General features: G+C 43.0%; 1 protein-coding gene across 2 annotated transcripts in view; it reads right to left on the bottom strand.

Moving 5' to 3' along the window:
- Positions 1 to 283: 283 nt before the first annotated feature.
- Positions 284 to 15632, bottom strand: part of HIVEP2 (human immunodeficiency virus type I enhancer binding protein 2) — a 122854-nt gene continuing 107505 nt past the window's right edge. For both annotated transcript variants that reach the window (XM_019550154.1, XM_019550155.1), the window contains 3 exons: positions 14273 to 14374; positions 12186 to 13096; positions 284 to 2862 (listed from right to left, as the gene is read on the bottom strand). In XM_019550154.1, coding sequence (XP_019405699.1) covers positions 2056 to 2862; positions 12186 to 13096; positions 14273 to 14374 — 1820 coding nt within the window. In that variant the 3' untranslated portion in view covers positions 284 to 2055. The remainder of the gene's footprint in view (positions 2863 to 12185; positions 13097 to 14272; positions 14375 to 15632) is intronic.

Genomic DNA, 15632 nt, shown 5'->3' with positions numbered 1-15632 from the left:
AGCAGCTGTAAATTTTCTTAGCACCATTGATGGAACTATGACAATTTATACCAGCTGAGGATTTGCTCCAACATCTCATTACCGGGGAAATAAACTGTAGTCTGATGATATCTGGTAGGAGACCAAAATATGATCTGCTTTTTCAGCTTCTGCATACACGACAGTCTTCTATTTACTCAGTCAACACTTGGGAATCAAAAGCACAGATAATGTAATATCACACTAACAGGCTTCACAAATAAACTTGGAAAAATCAAAAAACACATGAAAACTACACACCTCATGCATGTAACTGTATATTTATTTCTTTTTAAAGAACACTCCTTAAATGTATTGTAATTCAATATACAAACTTGGTTTCACAGAATTATAGTCCACTAAATAGCACAAAAAATAACCCAGATTTTGGGGGTTGTGTGTGTGTGTGTGTGTGTGTGTGTGTGTGTATTGATGGTGGTCATGGTAACCCACCATTCCTTCAAATATCCAAACATGGGTTCCTCCTCACTTCCCCCCACACTGACTAAACACCAATCCAGATGGTATCCTAGGGATGCTTTTTTCTTAAAGAATACTTCTTTCTTGTTCATGAACCTTGTCCCCTGCAGATGGCCACTGTAGCGGTGCTCTCTATATGGCCAGGAGAGCTGATGACCACAGTTGTGGTACACTTACTCCCATCAGATGGGTGGATGGATAGCCTCCCTTAAAGTTGATACAAGTACCATAGTAAGGACAGACCAGCTGGAGGTGTTTAGAACAGGTGTCCATCTTCTTTTCTCCTCACACCCCATTCTCAACATCCTAGATCCCATGTTTCACTCTTCATGCGATTACATCTAGCTCCACACCATTAGCTTGTGGAAAGAAGCCAAAGGTCTGTCAGAGTTTATGTTTTCCTCATGCAGCGCACAGCACTGCTTTCCAAACCATTGGGCCAGCCGATAACCAAGTTCTAGACAGTCATATGTGCTTTGTTACCTTTTTTTTTACCCCTTAAAGACCCTCCATATGGATTGACCTTTGTCCTGATCTTGCTTCCACTGAAGTCAATGTCACAGCTCTCACCAACTTCCATGGCAGCAGATCATACCCCTCACATCCAAACGAGTTACAAAGAATTGTACCAGTGATGCACTTGTACTTATTTACATGGGGTGGAATGTTTTCCCATTTGTTTAAAGGAGTATATAGATCAACATGTTCACATAAGACCAAATATTTTTAATATATTTATAACTGTTTTATAAAGCTTTGAAAAAACTCACAATAGCACATTGTTTTACTTTAATGCTTTACGGTACTATCAGTTTAAAATCACAATCAGCACTTAAGTTAGAGTCAATCCAGCAAACAAGAGACAAAAAAAATTACAAGAGTTAAGAACTGACTGATACATCCTTTATCTTTTCTTTAACTAATGCATAAGTGCAGAATAAGATAAGATACTCTAGTTTAAATATCTTGTTTACAATATACATTTTTGTTCTAATTACGCAACAGTAAATCCCATGCTTCACATAGAAAAGCAATCCACAACATTAAGAAAAAAATTTACAATTTATGAAACAAAGTAAATAAATATTAGTATTACAGAATCAGAGCTGTACATAAAAGCTGTTCAGTTTTAATCATATAAAAATATGTTTTAGTGCAACCTCACATATATATTGATGCTGTTTTGCTTTACATCATTTAGATCCAAGTGTCCAAAAAAGGAAAGAAATTACATTTATTACAAAGCAGATACACAAATTCTAAAATATGTACAAATTACTGCTAAAAAAATGCTTATAAGAATATAAGCAAAGTAAAGAAAAGGCACAAACATCTGTACAATTTAAAAGTACCAGACCCAATAAGAATTTCAAATTTCATTTTGGTCAGGCTCATGATGACTTGTTATTTTAACTAATTCTTTTGATATAACAAAAGTATATATAATAGCAAACTACTGTAACTTAGACCAGGCATGCTGTAAAGTTGAATACTTCTTCTATCTCTAGGAAAGAAAAAAGGGTAAATGTATGGGTAAAAGTCTCCACTCATCTTGTATCAATGCAGTTTGCTCTTCTCAGATGATGGATCTTTCCTTTCCTGTGTGCTTGATGGGGATTCTTTCCTACTGTGAAAGCCTAACTGTCTGACATCCACAAAGCTCTTGTTGTAAAAGGTGGAATGAGCTAACGCAGTCTGTGATGTACCAAAAATGTCCTTTTCACCACCGTGCAAGTCAGGATGGGTGGCTGAGGCACAGGGCTGGCCTGGCTCAGATCCACTAAAGTGTTTAATGCTAAAATGTGCACTTTCTAAGGGTTTCTGATGAGGCTCAGAAACCCTCTGCGGCTGCTCTACCCCATGCAGAACAGCTTCTTCTGTGGCGATTCGCAGAGAAGCTATGGCTTTTGTACAAGTCTGTATATTTTCCTCCTGTTCCCTCTCTGTAGCTACTAAACCATCTTCTGAAGTGCTTTGTTTCAACAATAGTAGCGAAGAAGAGGATACACTGGATAAAGCATTGTGAGGAGAGGTACGTTTCTCGTGGTGTTTAGAAATGCTATAGGATTCTTTTGTAAGTGTTTCTGAAGTTAACCTTTGCTTTTCCTCAGAGCCTTCTCTCTGCAGGGGTAAGGTGGACGGAGGATGTAAACCTGACAGGGCCACAGGTACCGAATGGACCATCTGGATGCCTCCAATAGGCATCATAGGGATAGGTGCTCGGATTTGTTGCTGGGAGTGTAGTGGAAGGTGACTGAAGATGTAGTCATTAGGACCTTCAGGGAACAGGCTAGACCCGTGATGTTCTGGAACGCCTTTTTCTCCATACATATTGAAGTAAGGACCCTGAGACAACCCCCTTTTCTGTAATCAGAAAAACAGCAAAAATGGTCAGTTCTATTTCTAGCAAAATCCCATGCAACTAACCAGCCTGTCCAATTTCTCTTATACACCGTGTGTGCCAAACAATCTACAGTTCAGGGGGCTCTGAAAGTATTTTGTAAACTCCATTCATTGCTTATAAACATAATATAGGATATATAGAGAAGGTTCACAAAGTCTAGTCCAAAAAAGCAGCTTGCTGTTAGGTAGCATATAGAATTGCTTTACAGCACCTTAGGTCAGAAAGGAAAGAGTACCATATTCCACTGAAAATAAAGAAGAAATCGTAAGGAATTTCACCAGGAGAAATTTGGCTAAGACATCAGGGTTAACACATCGACATGTACAAATTCTGCAAATAACTACAGTGCTGGCATTGGCAGTCTGCACTGGAGATTGGCCCTCTCCTTCTGGGAAATATACTTTTTAGTGGTCCCTTTTTTGTCACCAAGAAGTTCATAGATTGTAAGGGGCTGGAAGGGACCTCGCAAGATCATTGGGTCCAGCCCCCCTGCACTAGACAGGAAAGACAATGGGGGTCAGGTGACCCCAACAGGGTAACCATCCAGTCTCTTGAAGATTTCTGTGGCCATTACTCTGGGTTTTCACCAAAGATGCCCTGGTGAACAGTTGTTTACCAAGCCCTTGATATGTTCACCTGATGTAGCGGTAAGTTGCTACCAAGTCCCTTCTTAGCCTTCTCTTTTTTAGGCTGAAGAGACCCAAGTCCCTCAGCCTTTCCTCGTATGGCTTGTCTTGCAAGTCTCTGATCATACAGGTGGCTCTTCTCTGGACTCCCTCAAGCTTTCCCACATCCTTGTTGAAGTGCGGCACCCAGAACTGGACCCAGTACTCCAGCTGTAGTCTCACCAATGCCAAGTAAAGCGGAAGAATCACTTCCTTGGTTTTGCTTGAGATGCATGCCAGAGTATTGTTTGCCCTGCTGGCTACAGAATCGCACTGACAGCTCTTGTTCATACTACGGTCCCATTCAGTTGTTGTGCTAGTCATCAGTATAGGAAAAATATTATCAGATATAATGCACGTATTCCGGAGAAATGTGCAGGACTGAAGCCCTGGAAAATGAATTCCCCTATTACATGGGTAACATCAGAGCAAGCTTTTCCATAATGTTCTTCACCCCTGACTACCTTTTTGACAGAAGGGTAGTTCTGTTTCCATGCACATCTAACTCCTTGGCTTCCAGGCAGAGAACACAATTATGTAAACAGGCTTTAATACAACAGAACACCAATCCTGATTGAGGCCTTTGGGCAATAGTGCCATATTAATTAATGAATTATTATAAAGGATTTATTAAATAATAATACTAGTGTCCCAATTCACTGGCAATGAAAGTTATGTCTCTAAAAGTGATTATGAAAAATACTGGATTTCATAAAACCCATCACACACTAATTGCAAGGTATGACTTTTTGATTTCTTCCCACCAAGTCCTGTCTTGAAAGAGTGATTAAAAGTTGAAAAGCTTTTATTTGTTCCATATTACAAACATCCTGAGATACAAAATTCCCTCCTTTAAGTCTGTTGATTTGTCTCATTTGTCTTTCATTGGATAATTATACATTGCTAATTAGGGATTAAAGCAATAGGGCTGGAAGAAAGGCAGGGCTACCTTTTCATGTATGGATCTACCTTTTAAGGACTCTCATGGAACTCAAATGCCTAAAATACTCTTCCCTGAATACATAGGGGGAAATGTATTCACTTCTTACTGGATGTGCTGCTAAACACAGCCCTGGTGCATGCAGTTTAGGGACTATGCCACAAGATGCTAATGCTCTGAGCATCACTGACATCACTGGCATTTCACTGCCAGGAGATCCTACCTCCCAAGGCATTAATCAGCCTGCTGACTGGGGAACTGGTTTAGAAGGCAATTAACTATTCCACATTTGCTGCCCCAATTGCAGAATCTCATGATTCACAGCACCTTTATAATGCTCGAGATCTATCAATGCTGGGACATGAGGCATGACCTGAGATCACCAAACCCAGGCTTGAGATATGCTCATAGAAAAATGTAAGACATAAACCCCACAAAAACTGTCATAAGAAAACATGGTAGCAGGTCACTGTACTGCCGAAGGAGAAACAAAGTTTGAGGAAGAAGCAACTGCCAAACCACTGATCTGATAGTGCTGAAAGTCATGACCATTTCAGGGCTCTCTAATGCAAGCACCTTGGAAAGACAGCTTGCCAAAGCTTTAGAGATTTGTGGTCCCTCGGCAGTGTTGCTTACATATAGGGTGACCATGTGTCCCAGTTTAGCCGGGACAGTCCCAGATTTCAGAGACTGATACTGGCTGGCTGCTGCCCTGCCCCTGCCAACTTGTGAGTGTGCAGGGGGCCTAGAGGGTCTGGGAAGTGGGCAGTGTCCCAGATTTCCCAGATGATGCCCCAAATTTCCAGGCTTTCCATATAATCAGCCTTCTTATATATTTTTTCAGCCACAGTGCTTCTCAGCTCTAGAGTCCTCAGCTGCTTCCCAAGCCAAGATCTCTATTACTACTACATCTGATGTAAACTTGACCTCAATAGAAATAGAACCAGGACAACAAAAAATCCTGCAAAGGCATATAGCTCTTGGTAGAATGAGCTTGGATACTCAGAACCTCTAATTAAATGTATCTGAACCTGTGATGACCATGGAATCAAGCAGAGGACCCAAGACAAAAAATTTACTTCTGGATTGAGATTCTGAGCCTCCTAAAGCTCACATATGTTCACATACAGTATTCTGCATCAAAACTTTATAGAAGTAGGAGCCAGTCAAGCTCAGGTCCACAGTCGGAGTCCCTCTAATTCCAAAGTAGGATAGAAGTTAGTCTGGGCTTTTTGGTTCAAGCCTGCCATCATTTGGGCATACGGGGGTTAAGGCATCTTGCTACAGATTCATAGATGTGAGCCCTATTCTGAACTTGAACCAAAAAGTGCCCATAGCAGACTCTGGGAAGTCATAAGCCACCAGACATGATGCTAATTACATCACTTCTCTATGTTCCTTAACTATACTGGCCTAGCATGCCACCCAGGCTAGAGTGATTCCTATTTTACAACTAAATTAAAAGGAAAGATGAAATAAAGGGACATCCTTATGATTAAACACAGCCATATCTTCAGATATGAAACTGTCAGACATCAGATCCAATGCCTTATAACGTACACGACCTTTTCAGTGCGAACCCTGAACCACAGCTGCCCATCCTGTCTTTTTAAAAGGTTCCCCGAGCCATTCAATTCCCAGTCTTGTTTTGTCCTTAGGGGCGGCTGCCAACTACACCAGCTGCTTTCCATGGCCCAATTCAATCCCTTTGCTGAGTCCCCTGCCACAAAGGGGAACAGAAGGCAATATATTTACCAAGCCCTGATAAAGTTTCTCTGCAAAATGACTTTCCCTTTTTAGGAAGGGGCATCTTTTTTTTTTTTAAAGACTATAATATTTTGGCTCATTTAGGGAGATGCCCTTTCAAAGATAAAATGCTTCTCTTCTTCTAATAACAGAACAAATGGGGAAGTTGTACAGGGAGGGTAGCTCAAGGAGATAGATGCTGCTTTGTCTTTTCCTCTCCTGGCTGCCCAATAGGCCAGTCTCAAGAGGAGGCTTGGAAAGCACTTGGCATAATGGGAAGGTGGTTAAGGAATTTTACTTGGCAGTCGAAGCTCCAGATTCAAACGCTCCCTAGATGAAGGAGGCGTACAGCCTAGGTTGCCTGCTTCATAAGCAAGTGCCCTGTCTGTTGTCTAAAGTACCTTTTTAGACTTAATTTCTCATTTCTACCCAGGAGGACTTTTACAATCTTTTTTCTGATGAAGGGTGTTTGTGCGTGAAAGCTTGTTTTTTTTTTGCAAAAGTCTTGTTGATCTAATAAAAGATATCACCCCTGTCTGTGAGCCCTGATTGCTTTTTAGACTTAAGGCACTGCTCAACAGACTCATGGCAACTCTCCATAACTTTCATGAATTTAACGGCATCCCATTTCAAAAACTAACTTGTTTATTATGATGCTTACTTCCTTGCAAAAGAGCCAGGCACAGGGGGCAGGGGAACAGCCAGTAAGGGACTCAGTCTGAGCCTGTGCTTATCTGCTTATCTCCCCACACCTGGCTTATTTCCTCACACCCCATGGCACCCTTCAAAGGATCTCAATGCACACCTGGGTGCCCCCACACCCTGGCTGAAAATCATCAGTGTAAAATGTAGGAGGGCTCTCTCCTCCTCTGACAAGCATGCACGAGATGTGGTTTTCCTGTAATTAATGTTTTGGAACATACCCGGCTTACACACAAGCCTGGGCTATTTCTCCCCAAGCACCCACGCAGCCAGAGTATGGCTCTCTGAGTATGCTCTGAGTATAGTTATGTAGACTTCAAACTGCAGGACTGCAGTTCCATAGCTGCACACATGCCAGTTAGGCATGGGAAGGTAAAAGAGGGGGCTTGATAATCTTTCAAACTGCAATATTCCATATGAAATACTGAAAATCTCCACTGACATCCTGTACCACTTTTAGCTTCTCTCATTCCTTGGAGTCTCAAAACAGCAAAGACTCCCTATGCCTGAAGAAGGGCGATTGCACCCAAAAGCTTGCTAAGAACTTTTTTCCAGCTACTCAGTTGGTCTAATAAAACATATCACATCTACTCAAAGAACCTTGCCTGCCTATGTCCTTAGACCAACACAGCCATGACCAACAACCCTGACAATCTCCACCACACTTTCTGACCTGCCTTGCAGTCAGACTTTCACACCATAACCCCAACACAAAGCCAATAGTCTATCCTTAATATATCTGCCTCATTCCCAAGTCTGGAGAAAAAAAGATGTGGGCTTTGTCATGTGCCTAGTTAATACAGCAAAGCTGGGCTGTACTGGATTAAGGGGAAGATCACATTTCAAAGCCAAGTGCCCTTCACAGAATATCCTGCCAGTGGCCGTAGAACACCTCTGGAGATCCCAGGTTGTGGTAGACGGCATGAGAAAAAAACCACTCCTTTTGATTGCCATGTCCCAAAGTATCTTAGGTAAAAGACAACAACATGTTGAATTCCATCAGGAAAGTTACTGGCAGGCAGAACACAAGACAGAGCACTGCTGCATAAACACATGGACACAATCGATAGAGCCTTCAGACCCAGGATAAATTCAAGATGGGGTTTTCAAAGAGTGTAAGAGGTGCCAAAATTTCAGGTCCACTGAAAATCCCAGCCTAGTTACAGCCAACATAAAGGAGAGGAAGTGCTGCAAAACAGAACCACAAACAAGTTGTACAGGAACTGCACATCAACTGGATGTGAGAACTGGGATGGCACCACCCTGTATTCTGCTTTCAACCTCCTGGCTGAAAGCCAATGGGAACAACTTTTAAAAAGATGCTTTTATCCCCCTCTAAAGCGTAAGGAAGGGTCTTGAGTACAGCTCCTGTAAAGGAAAGGAGGACACGAGCAGCCTTTCCCTCTTCCCCCACCTTCTCAGCCTGTATTAGGTCTGGTACAAAGTGGCTGGGAAGATAAATTACTTCTCTTTGGTAATGGCACCAACCTCCTCCAAGGGGAAAATATGGAAATGGGCCCCTTGTCCCAGCTATGACTGCAGATACTGAACCTGTGTAAAGGGCAGCAGGGTTGACAATTGCTCCAAAATCCCCTAAGAGAATCCTACTGCAGTAAAGTCTAATGGCCCTCCCTATTCCAATACAGAGTTGCGCTTTTATGTTTCAAAGGTTCAATTAAACAACATTGTTTACCAGCCTCACCAACAGTGTCAGACCTGCCCTGGAGACAGTGTCTGTGAAATAACTGCTATTGTAGGGAAGTCAACATTTTTCTTTTTTTATTGCCTTTAGCTGCTATTCTTTTGTTCTTTTTCTTTTCCTCTGGAAAAAACTAGAATTGATAGTTATATGGTGCTTTTAAATCCTAAAATATGTGTGTACAGCACAACCAAAGTGCAAGCATACCTGAAGTGGAGGGTGGGAGCCAATCAACACAGCATGACCATGGGGAAACCAGGGAGCTGACCACTGGCTTAACTGCAAGACCACCTTGTTTTCCTAGTTACCATTACACACTTCCAGCCACAGGAACCAAAGCAAACCCCTGCTCCTGTAATACCTACCCCAGGAGATCTAATGGCAGTGACGAGCAAATAGGGTTAGTCCCTTCTATTGATAGCTGTCTATCATTTTTGTAATGGCCAACAAGTCAAAAAAGGTAGGGAAGAAGGAACAGGATTTCATTCTGGAATCTGCACCAGTCACTTACATTTTAACTATGCAGTTTTGAAAGAGAAAAAAATAGCCCTTTCCTTTCATATAATAGTTTTCAGTTACAATGAACTCAAGGATTACTTGAAAGGAGACTGAAAAATTCAGACAAAAGGTCACTTTTTATGTTTGTAGTCAGGGTGACAAATGGTTTTTAAAAAAATAATTGCAATTAATTGCAAGATTTAAAAAAAAGTTGCAATCAATCACAAGCTTAATTGCATGGTTAAACAATACTCAGCACCCTGTCCCTATCAGCCCAGACCTGGTGCACCCTGCGGCTCCTCCCACCACCAACAACAGCACACAGCCCCAGCCCCAAGCCCAGCCCGCCCCACATCTGCTCCAAACTTGCCCCAGCCTTAGCAAACCAGACATAACCCGTGCAAACAGCCCCAACCCCAGCCTCCCCCATGCCTGCTCCAAATTCACTTGCCCATGCTGAACAGCAGCAACAGCCAGGCAGAAGTTGATGCTCAGTGCAGAAGAAATGTGGCCTTTCTCCCTCACTGCTGCTTGGCCCTTTTTGCTGCAGCCACCTGGAGTCCATGCCCCAGCTGCACTGTGGCTTCTCTGCACTGCCACCGCTGCTCTGCTGGGTGGCCTGGAGGCAGCGGTGACGTTAGCAGAGAGGAGCTGCAGGGCAGCCTGGGCATGGGCTCTGACTGGCTGCAGAAAGAAGGGCCCAGCAGTGATGATGGGGAGGGACCGCTTTTCCCCTGTGCTGAGCAGCAGCTTCTGCAAAGCCGTTGTCACTGCAGCTGCTGTTCAGCATGGGCAGGCAAGTCCAGATTAGGAACAGGGTGGGCCAAGGTCAGGGCTGTGCACGTGGGCTCTGGCTGGTCTGCTCTGCTGGTCAAAATGATGTGTGCAATTAAAAAAAATTAATGTGTTAATTTGTTTTTGTGTTAATCACGCAAGTTAACTGCGATTAACTGACAGCCCTGGTTTGTAGATTTAGAAAGCTTAAGGCCGGAAGGGATCATTGTTCTCCGACCTCCTGTACATCGTGGGTGATTAAATATCCCCCAGTTGCCTCTGCAATGAGTCCAGTAACTTTTGAAGCTTAGCTTGTATCTAGCTAAAGAAAATCTTCTAGATAGAGATGGAGAATCCATCACTTCCTGTGGTAGATAGTTTGTTCCAGTGGTTAATCACCCTCACTGTTAAAATGTGTGCCTAATTTCTTATTTGAATGTGTCTGCCTTCTGCTTCTAGCTGTTGGTTCTTGTATTGCTTTTCTCTACTAAATTTAAGAGCTTTAAATTTACCCCAGTCACACTGTCCTGTCTAGGCCTATATCCAAGTGTGTGAATGAAAAAAACAGCGGAGATGCCAAAGGGCTTCTGCTGTTCATTATAACATGATTTTTCTTTTATGTATTTTACTGAAATGGATCTAACATTACCTCAAAAATGTTGTCGTTTCAAGAGCCAATCTGGCAAGGTACAGAGCTGATGGTGCTAAACATTTCTCACACTGTGCTATGCACCTTGTAGGATGAGGTGCAGAACGGAGAAAGTGAATATTGTAGCAAGTACTGTCAGGTTGCCCAGGGTGAAGTTTGTCACATACCCTTTCAGTAATATCATTAGACCTCCAGGAATTTGTACTCTAGCAGCGTTTCATGCAGTGTATTTAGCCATTCAGAGGACTTGCAGCTCTCTGTTCACAATGCAACAATGTCAACTATGTTGTTCCATATAATATCATTCATTTGATGCCAAGATATTATGACTGCTGAATTAGTGACCATTTATCTTTTTCTTTGCTTAATTTGCCAATAAAAATGGTGACTGATTGTGTGCCCTTTCTCTTTACTAACTGTAATGCTCCAGGACGATTACGCCTGCAGGAGTGCTAAACTGCACGAAGGAACCAATTCCAAAGTTCAGAAATTACTACTTTTATAAGTTTCCAGGTTAATTCTTGTCATCCACAGGGAGGCATCATAACTGTGATGAACAAACAAGACAGATGATGGAAAAGCAATGAGCACAGCCCTGCTGGATTGTTCCAGGTGGGAGCCTGTAGCTGTCACTGTTTGCCCACATTGAACCAACACATGTGAATTTTACTTTAAAGAACATATAATGTGATGGCAGAGGCAATGTTCAAACAATGTGGCCAAAAGAAGAATCTTAAATAAAAATGAGCTAATTCCTTCAAACACAGTGTGTGTGCACTGCCTTTTCTAAATATTAGCACTTGTGAAAAGTGCCGAGTTGACAGCTTTAGAGATCCAGTACTTTACTTATTTGCAAGACAGGACTATCACAGGGCCTAGCAGCAGGAGTTTTTACATATTTTAGTTTCGATGCAGACCTTTGCATCCCTGCTAAAACTGCCAGCTGTGATGGTACTTTTTAGGATGTAGGCACTTGTCAACAGTCATAGGAAGATAACAATCTCTAGGCTCTAACCATGCAGTGTGATGCACATGGGTACCTCCCTGCTCCTAATTGGAGCCCCATTTCTTCACTGATTTTATTTATCTAGCCAGTATTTCAGTAGTGTCTGTCCATCACACTGCAGTAACAGGACCTTGGTCACTACTAGCCAGGGCTGGGTCTGAAGCTGGCAATCTTAAGGTGAAAGACAAACCCATTAATAGTCTTTATGAGCTACCATAAATCTCCTGAGACAAATGTAAAGATACTAAGGGGCTCATCAAAGGTCGTGCAAACCAGCATAATTCCTTTGAAGTTATTAAAGTCAAAAGATTTTTGTTCTGATTTTGCACCAACTACTGGAGTTCTGACCCCAAGTCTGCAATGTTCTGTACCCAGTCACTGTAACTGGCTCAATCAAAATCCTGACTTATTCTGTATCTGCCATATCTGCTATGTTCTATTTGAAGGTTTCTGAGGAAATTATGACTGCTAAATCTCCCTCTTTTTCCCTCCTATAAATGTTTCTAAATGTTTTTAACAGAACTTAACACACTAGAGTCACTATATAGGTGAAATAAGAGCACTGGTTTTTACAACAAAAATTAAAATATTCTTTCATACTTACTCCATGTCCCAGTGGAACAGATTCAGACTGTAAATATTGACCCATAGACAATGCTGGATTATGGTATAAACCCCTCCTGGGTGATGCTGCTCGAACTGAGGCCATATATCTTCTCTCTCTCCTTGGAGACAAGTCTCTTCTGGCAGATGTGTCTTTCCCAGGTGACATTGGTCTCCTTGGTGACAGATGACGTCTCGGAGAAACATCCCGTCTTGGAGATAACTCTCTCCTCAACACAGCTTCCTTCCTTGGGGAAAGATGTCTCATGGGTGAAATATCTCTCCTGGGTGATAAATGTCTTCTGGGTGACAGATCTCCTTTGGGCATTAAATACCTCTTTGGTGAATTATCTCTATATGGTGAAGAATCATACCCTGGTGAGGACTGATGGCTGGAAGGGGAGAGGTCCCTTGGAGATGAGCTGGGGTCTAGTGAAAGCATGTAATCCTCATCCATACAGCTAGGTATGTCCAACCTGTCTTTGTCAGGCTCTGAATCGGTACTTTTATTCTGGAAAAACCTCTGATATTCTGTCATCTGTGAGTCTTCACATGAGTCACTTGGTGTGATGAGCTGAGTTACCTGAATACTAGGTAAAGTAACCAAGTAACTGATCAGGGAAGTGTGTCCCACTGAAATGGAAGTGTCAGAGGACACCCCTTGAGATGCCGCAGCAGAGTTTACTGACAGTGAAGAGAATCTGGGGGGCTGAGGGCTGGTGCTTCTTGATCTTGTTTTTGGTGTTGAGTCTCCCTGGGTATCATCAAAATCATCCTCCTCCTCATCGTCATCATCATTGTCATCTCCGTCCTCACCATCTGATTCCTCAGCATCAGAGAACTGGTGTTCACTTGATATGCTTGCCACATTGCTACTCTTCTCCGTTTCCTGGTGCATGTCCTCCATATTTTCTGAAACAACCACAAGAAGTCAGTGAAGTGTACACATGATACACACTCTGAGCCAAATCCTGCACCCATTCCACACTTAGAACATCCTTTGACTTTAACAGATGTGCTCTGTATGAAATGGCTGCGCAACCAGCTCTTCAAAAAAACCTAAACCATTGGTTCTCAACCTTTTTAGACTCAAAGCACCCCTCAGTAGAAAAGGCAAGTGGAAAATGCAAGCTTTTAGTTTCCATTCGTATTTTGAATATGGAAAAATAATAGAGTAATAGAATAATAGAGTAATAATAATTCTGTTGTGAAAATCTGTGAAAGATACTACAGGTCAGAATGTCTTTGACACTTTGGATAGCTATTGAAACCTCTGGGCTTATGCTGTGAATCATTTGTAGATGCTTCCACACCTAACAGTGCTAAAATTGCATGGCACCCCACAACACCCTTAAAAGGAACCCTGATTGAGAAGTACTGACCTAAACAATATAACCGTAATAAAACTCCATAACTGCCTCAGCAATTACATTCTAGGTGCAATTCAACCCCCTGTAGAATATAAGTTTGAAACCCATCCTCTAGGCTTCTGCAAGGGGCTGAATTTTTACTTTCTGTGCACACTGAAATGTAGAAACAGGAATGTCCTACTTATTTGGCCTCATGGACTGGGTCAGGACTTCTCATGAGCCAGCTGACCCACCTCTGGCAGCAGAGCAAGCAAAGGCATGGTTGCCAGAGTCAATGTGTTGGCACAGATCTGGAACTCAGGGGGTGAATATAACCTCCCTCCCTCCCCACAACACATACACATGCTTTTCCCCTGCTGCCAATTTCAGTCACCAGTAGTGACTGAATTCAATGGCAGGTAATGGCCCCTGAGTTTCAGAGCCACACCAATGCAGTACTCCAGTGGCAATGTCAACAAGCCCCACAGTTTGACCACTTACCAGTTGGACAATCCTGTGTTACTCCATTTAACGTCATATTAAAAACCAGAATTTGTGCAAATAAATGGGTTATATATTTTTATATTTACTGCTTGTTAATAAAATATCAAAGACCTGTTTTCTAAAAAAAAAAAATAGTCTTCTTAACTCATTCTATGTCAGCCACTGTGCTACAGTGTAACGAGTGATTTGCATACTCCAAAGGCTATTCCAGCTAAAATAACTCAGTGTGACATACCTGCTTCTTCGGTTTCAGCATCATCCACAGATGTCATTGATACTCCGAGCTCCAGGCATTTTTTCATGTGTGCTTTAGACTTCATATGTTTTGTCAGATTCCCTATGAAAAGGAAGAGAGATGACTCCAATCAGCTGACATCAGCAAGGAAAGCTCTTCAAATAAATTCTTTGTCTTCCTTTCCTCGCTAACCTACAGAGTTTTGTCACTTAAAAACAGACACAACTGATTCATTTAACTCAATCCTCATCAGAGCCAGTGCAATTTAATAAATATGGTATTCACATTTTTCTTCCAAAAATGCCCATGCAAACCAAGGTCCAGATCCTCAACAGTTTTTAAGGACTATCTGAGTCAATAGGTGCATCTACACATACAGGCACATGCGCTTGCAGCAGCTCAAATAGAGGGGTGCAAATTTGAGTCGGGGCTTTTTGCCTCAGCACACATGCCCGGACATGCACTTTGGTGGGGGCAAATTGTGCCACTTGGGGCAAAATAACCCTGCCTGGCTCCGCCTGGATCTGCAGCTAGGGGGAGCTAGAGCCCAGGGCCAGCACCTGTGCTGTCCCCAGCAGTGAAACAAGCTGTCCTGGCAAGTAGCTCAGGGCTACTCGCTCTCAGGAGCTTCTGGGGCCCGGCCAATTGGTACCTGGGGACACTACCTCTTGTGCCAGATGGACTGCTGCAGCAGCCCTGAGAGCTCCCTGCACCCTCTACCCACTGCATCAGTCTGGCAGTGGTGGCTGCTGCCTGGCTGTGACCTGCTGCGCACCTGCCAGACCTGCATGGGGACTGCACACCCAGTAGGAACATCTGCCCCTCTAGGCCAGCTGTCAGTGGGCTGTGGCTGCAGGGTTGGCCTTTGTGCGGCACTACTGCCATGTATGCCTCAGCCATCTCGGCAGCTATTGCCTGGAAAATGTTCCAGGTGTGGTGGCCTGCTTTGAACTGTCAAAGCACGTCCTCCTGATCCCAGCTGGCCAGGAGGTCAGCCACAGCCAGATGGGTCCAAGGTGCCAGCTCTGAGCAGGCAGAGTCCTGCCACTTGCCTCCCTAGCAGGAATTCTGGTGTTCCCTGTTGGCAAACTGAAAAATCCCTGATAAGAATATCCTAAAGTCACTCTGTAAAATACCCCCAAATCCACGTTCCCCCACAATTAAACCAAAAGACCACTATATATATGTAGAGAGAGAGTGAGAGACAGAGAGACAGCAGTCATTTGGGCAATGTTTTATTGATCTATCTACAGTGTTAAATCAATTTGGAAGCCTGCCACTGTCTCTACCATCATAATAAAGTGAATTTTAAATACCGATATGTTTTCCTGCCACCCACAGGGGCCACAGCCCCCCCCCC

This window comes from Crocodylus porosus, unplaced genomic scaffold, assembly GCF_001723895.1.
Source record: "Crocodylus porosus isolate Cpor-Errol unplaced genomic scaffold, CroPor_comp1, whole genome shotgun sequence".
Classification (NCBI taxonomy): domain Eukaryota; kingdom Metazoa; phylum Chordata; order Crocodylia; family Crocodylidae; genus Crocodylus; species Crocodylus porosus.
Note: the sequence above shows the minus strand (reverse complement) of the source record. Positions and strands in the feature narration are given on the sequence as shown.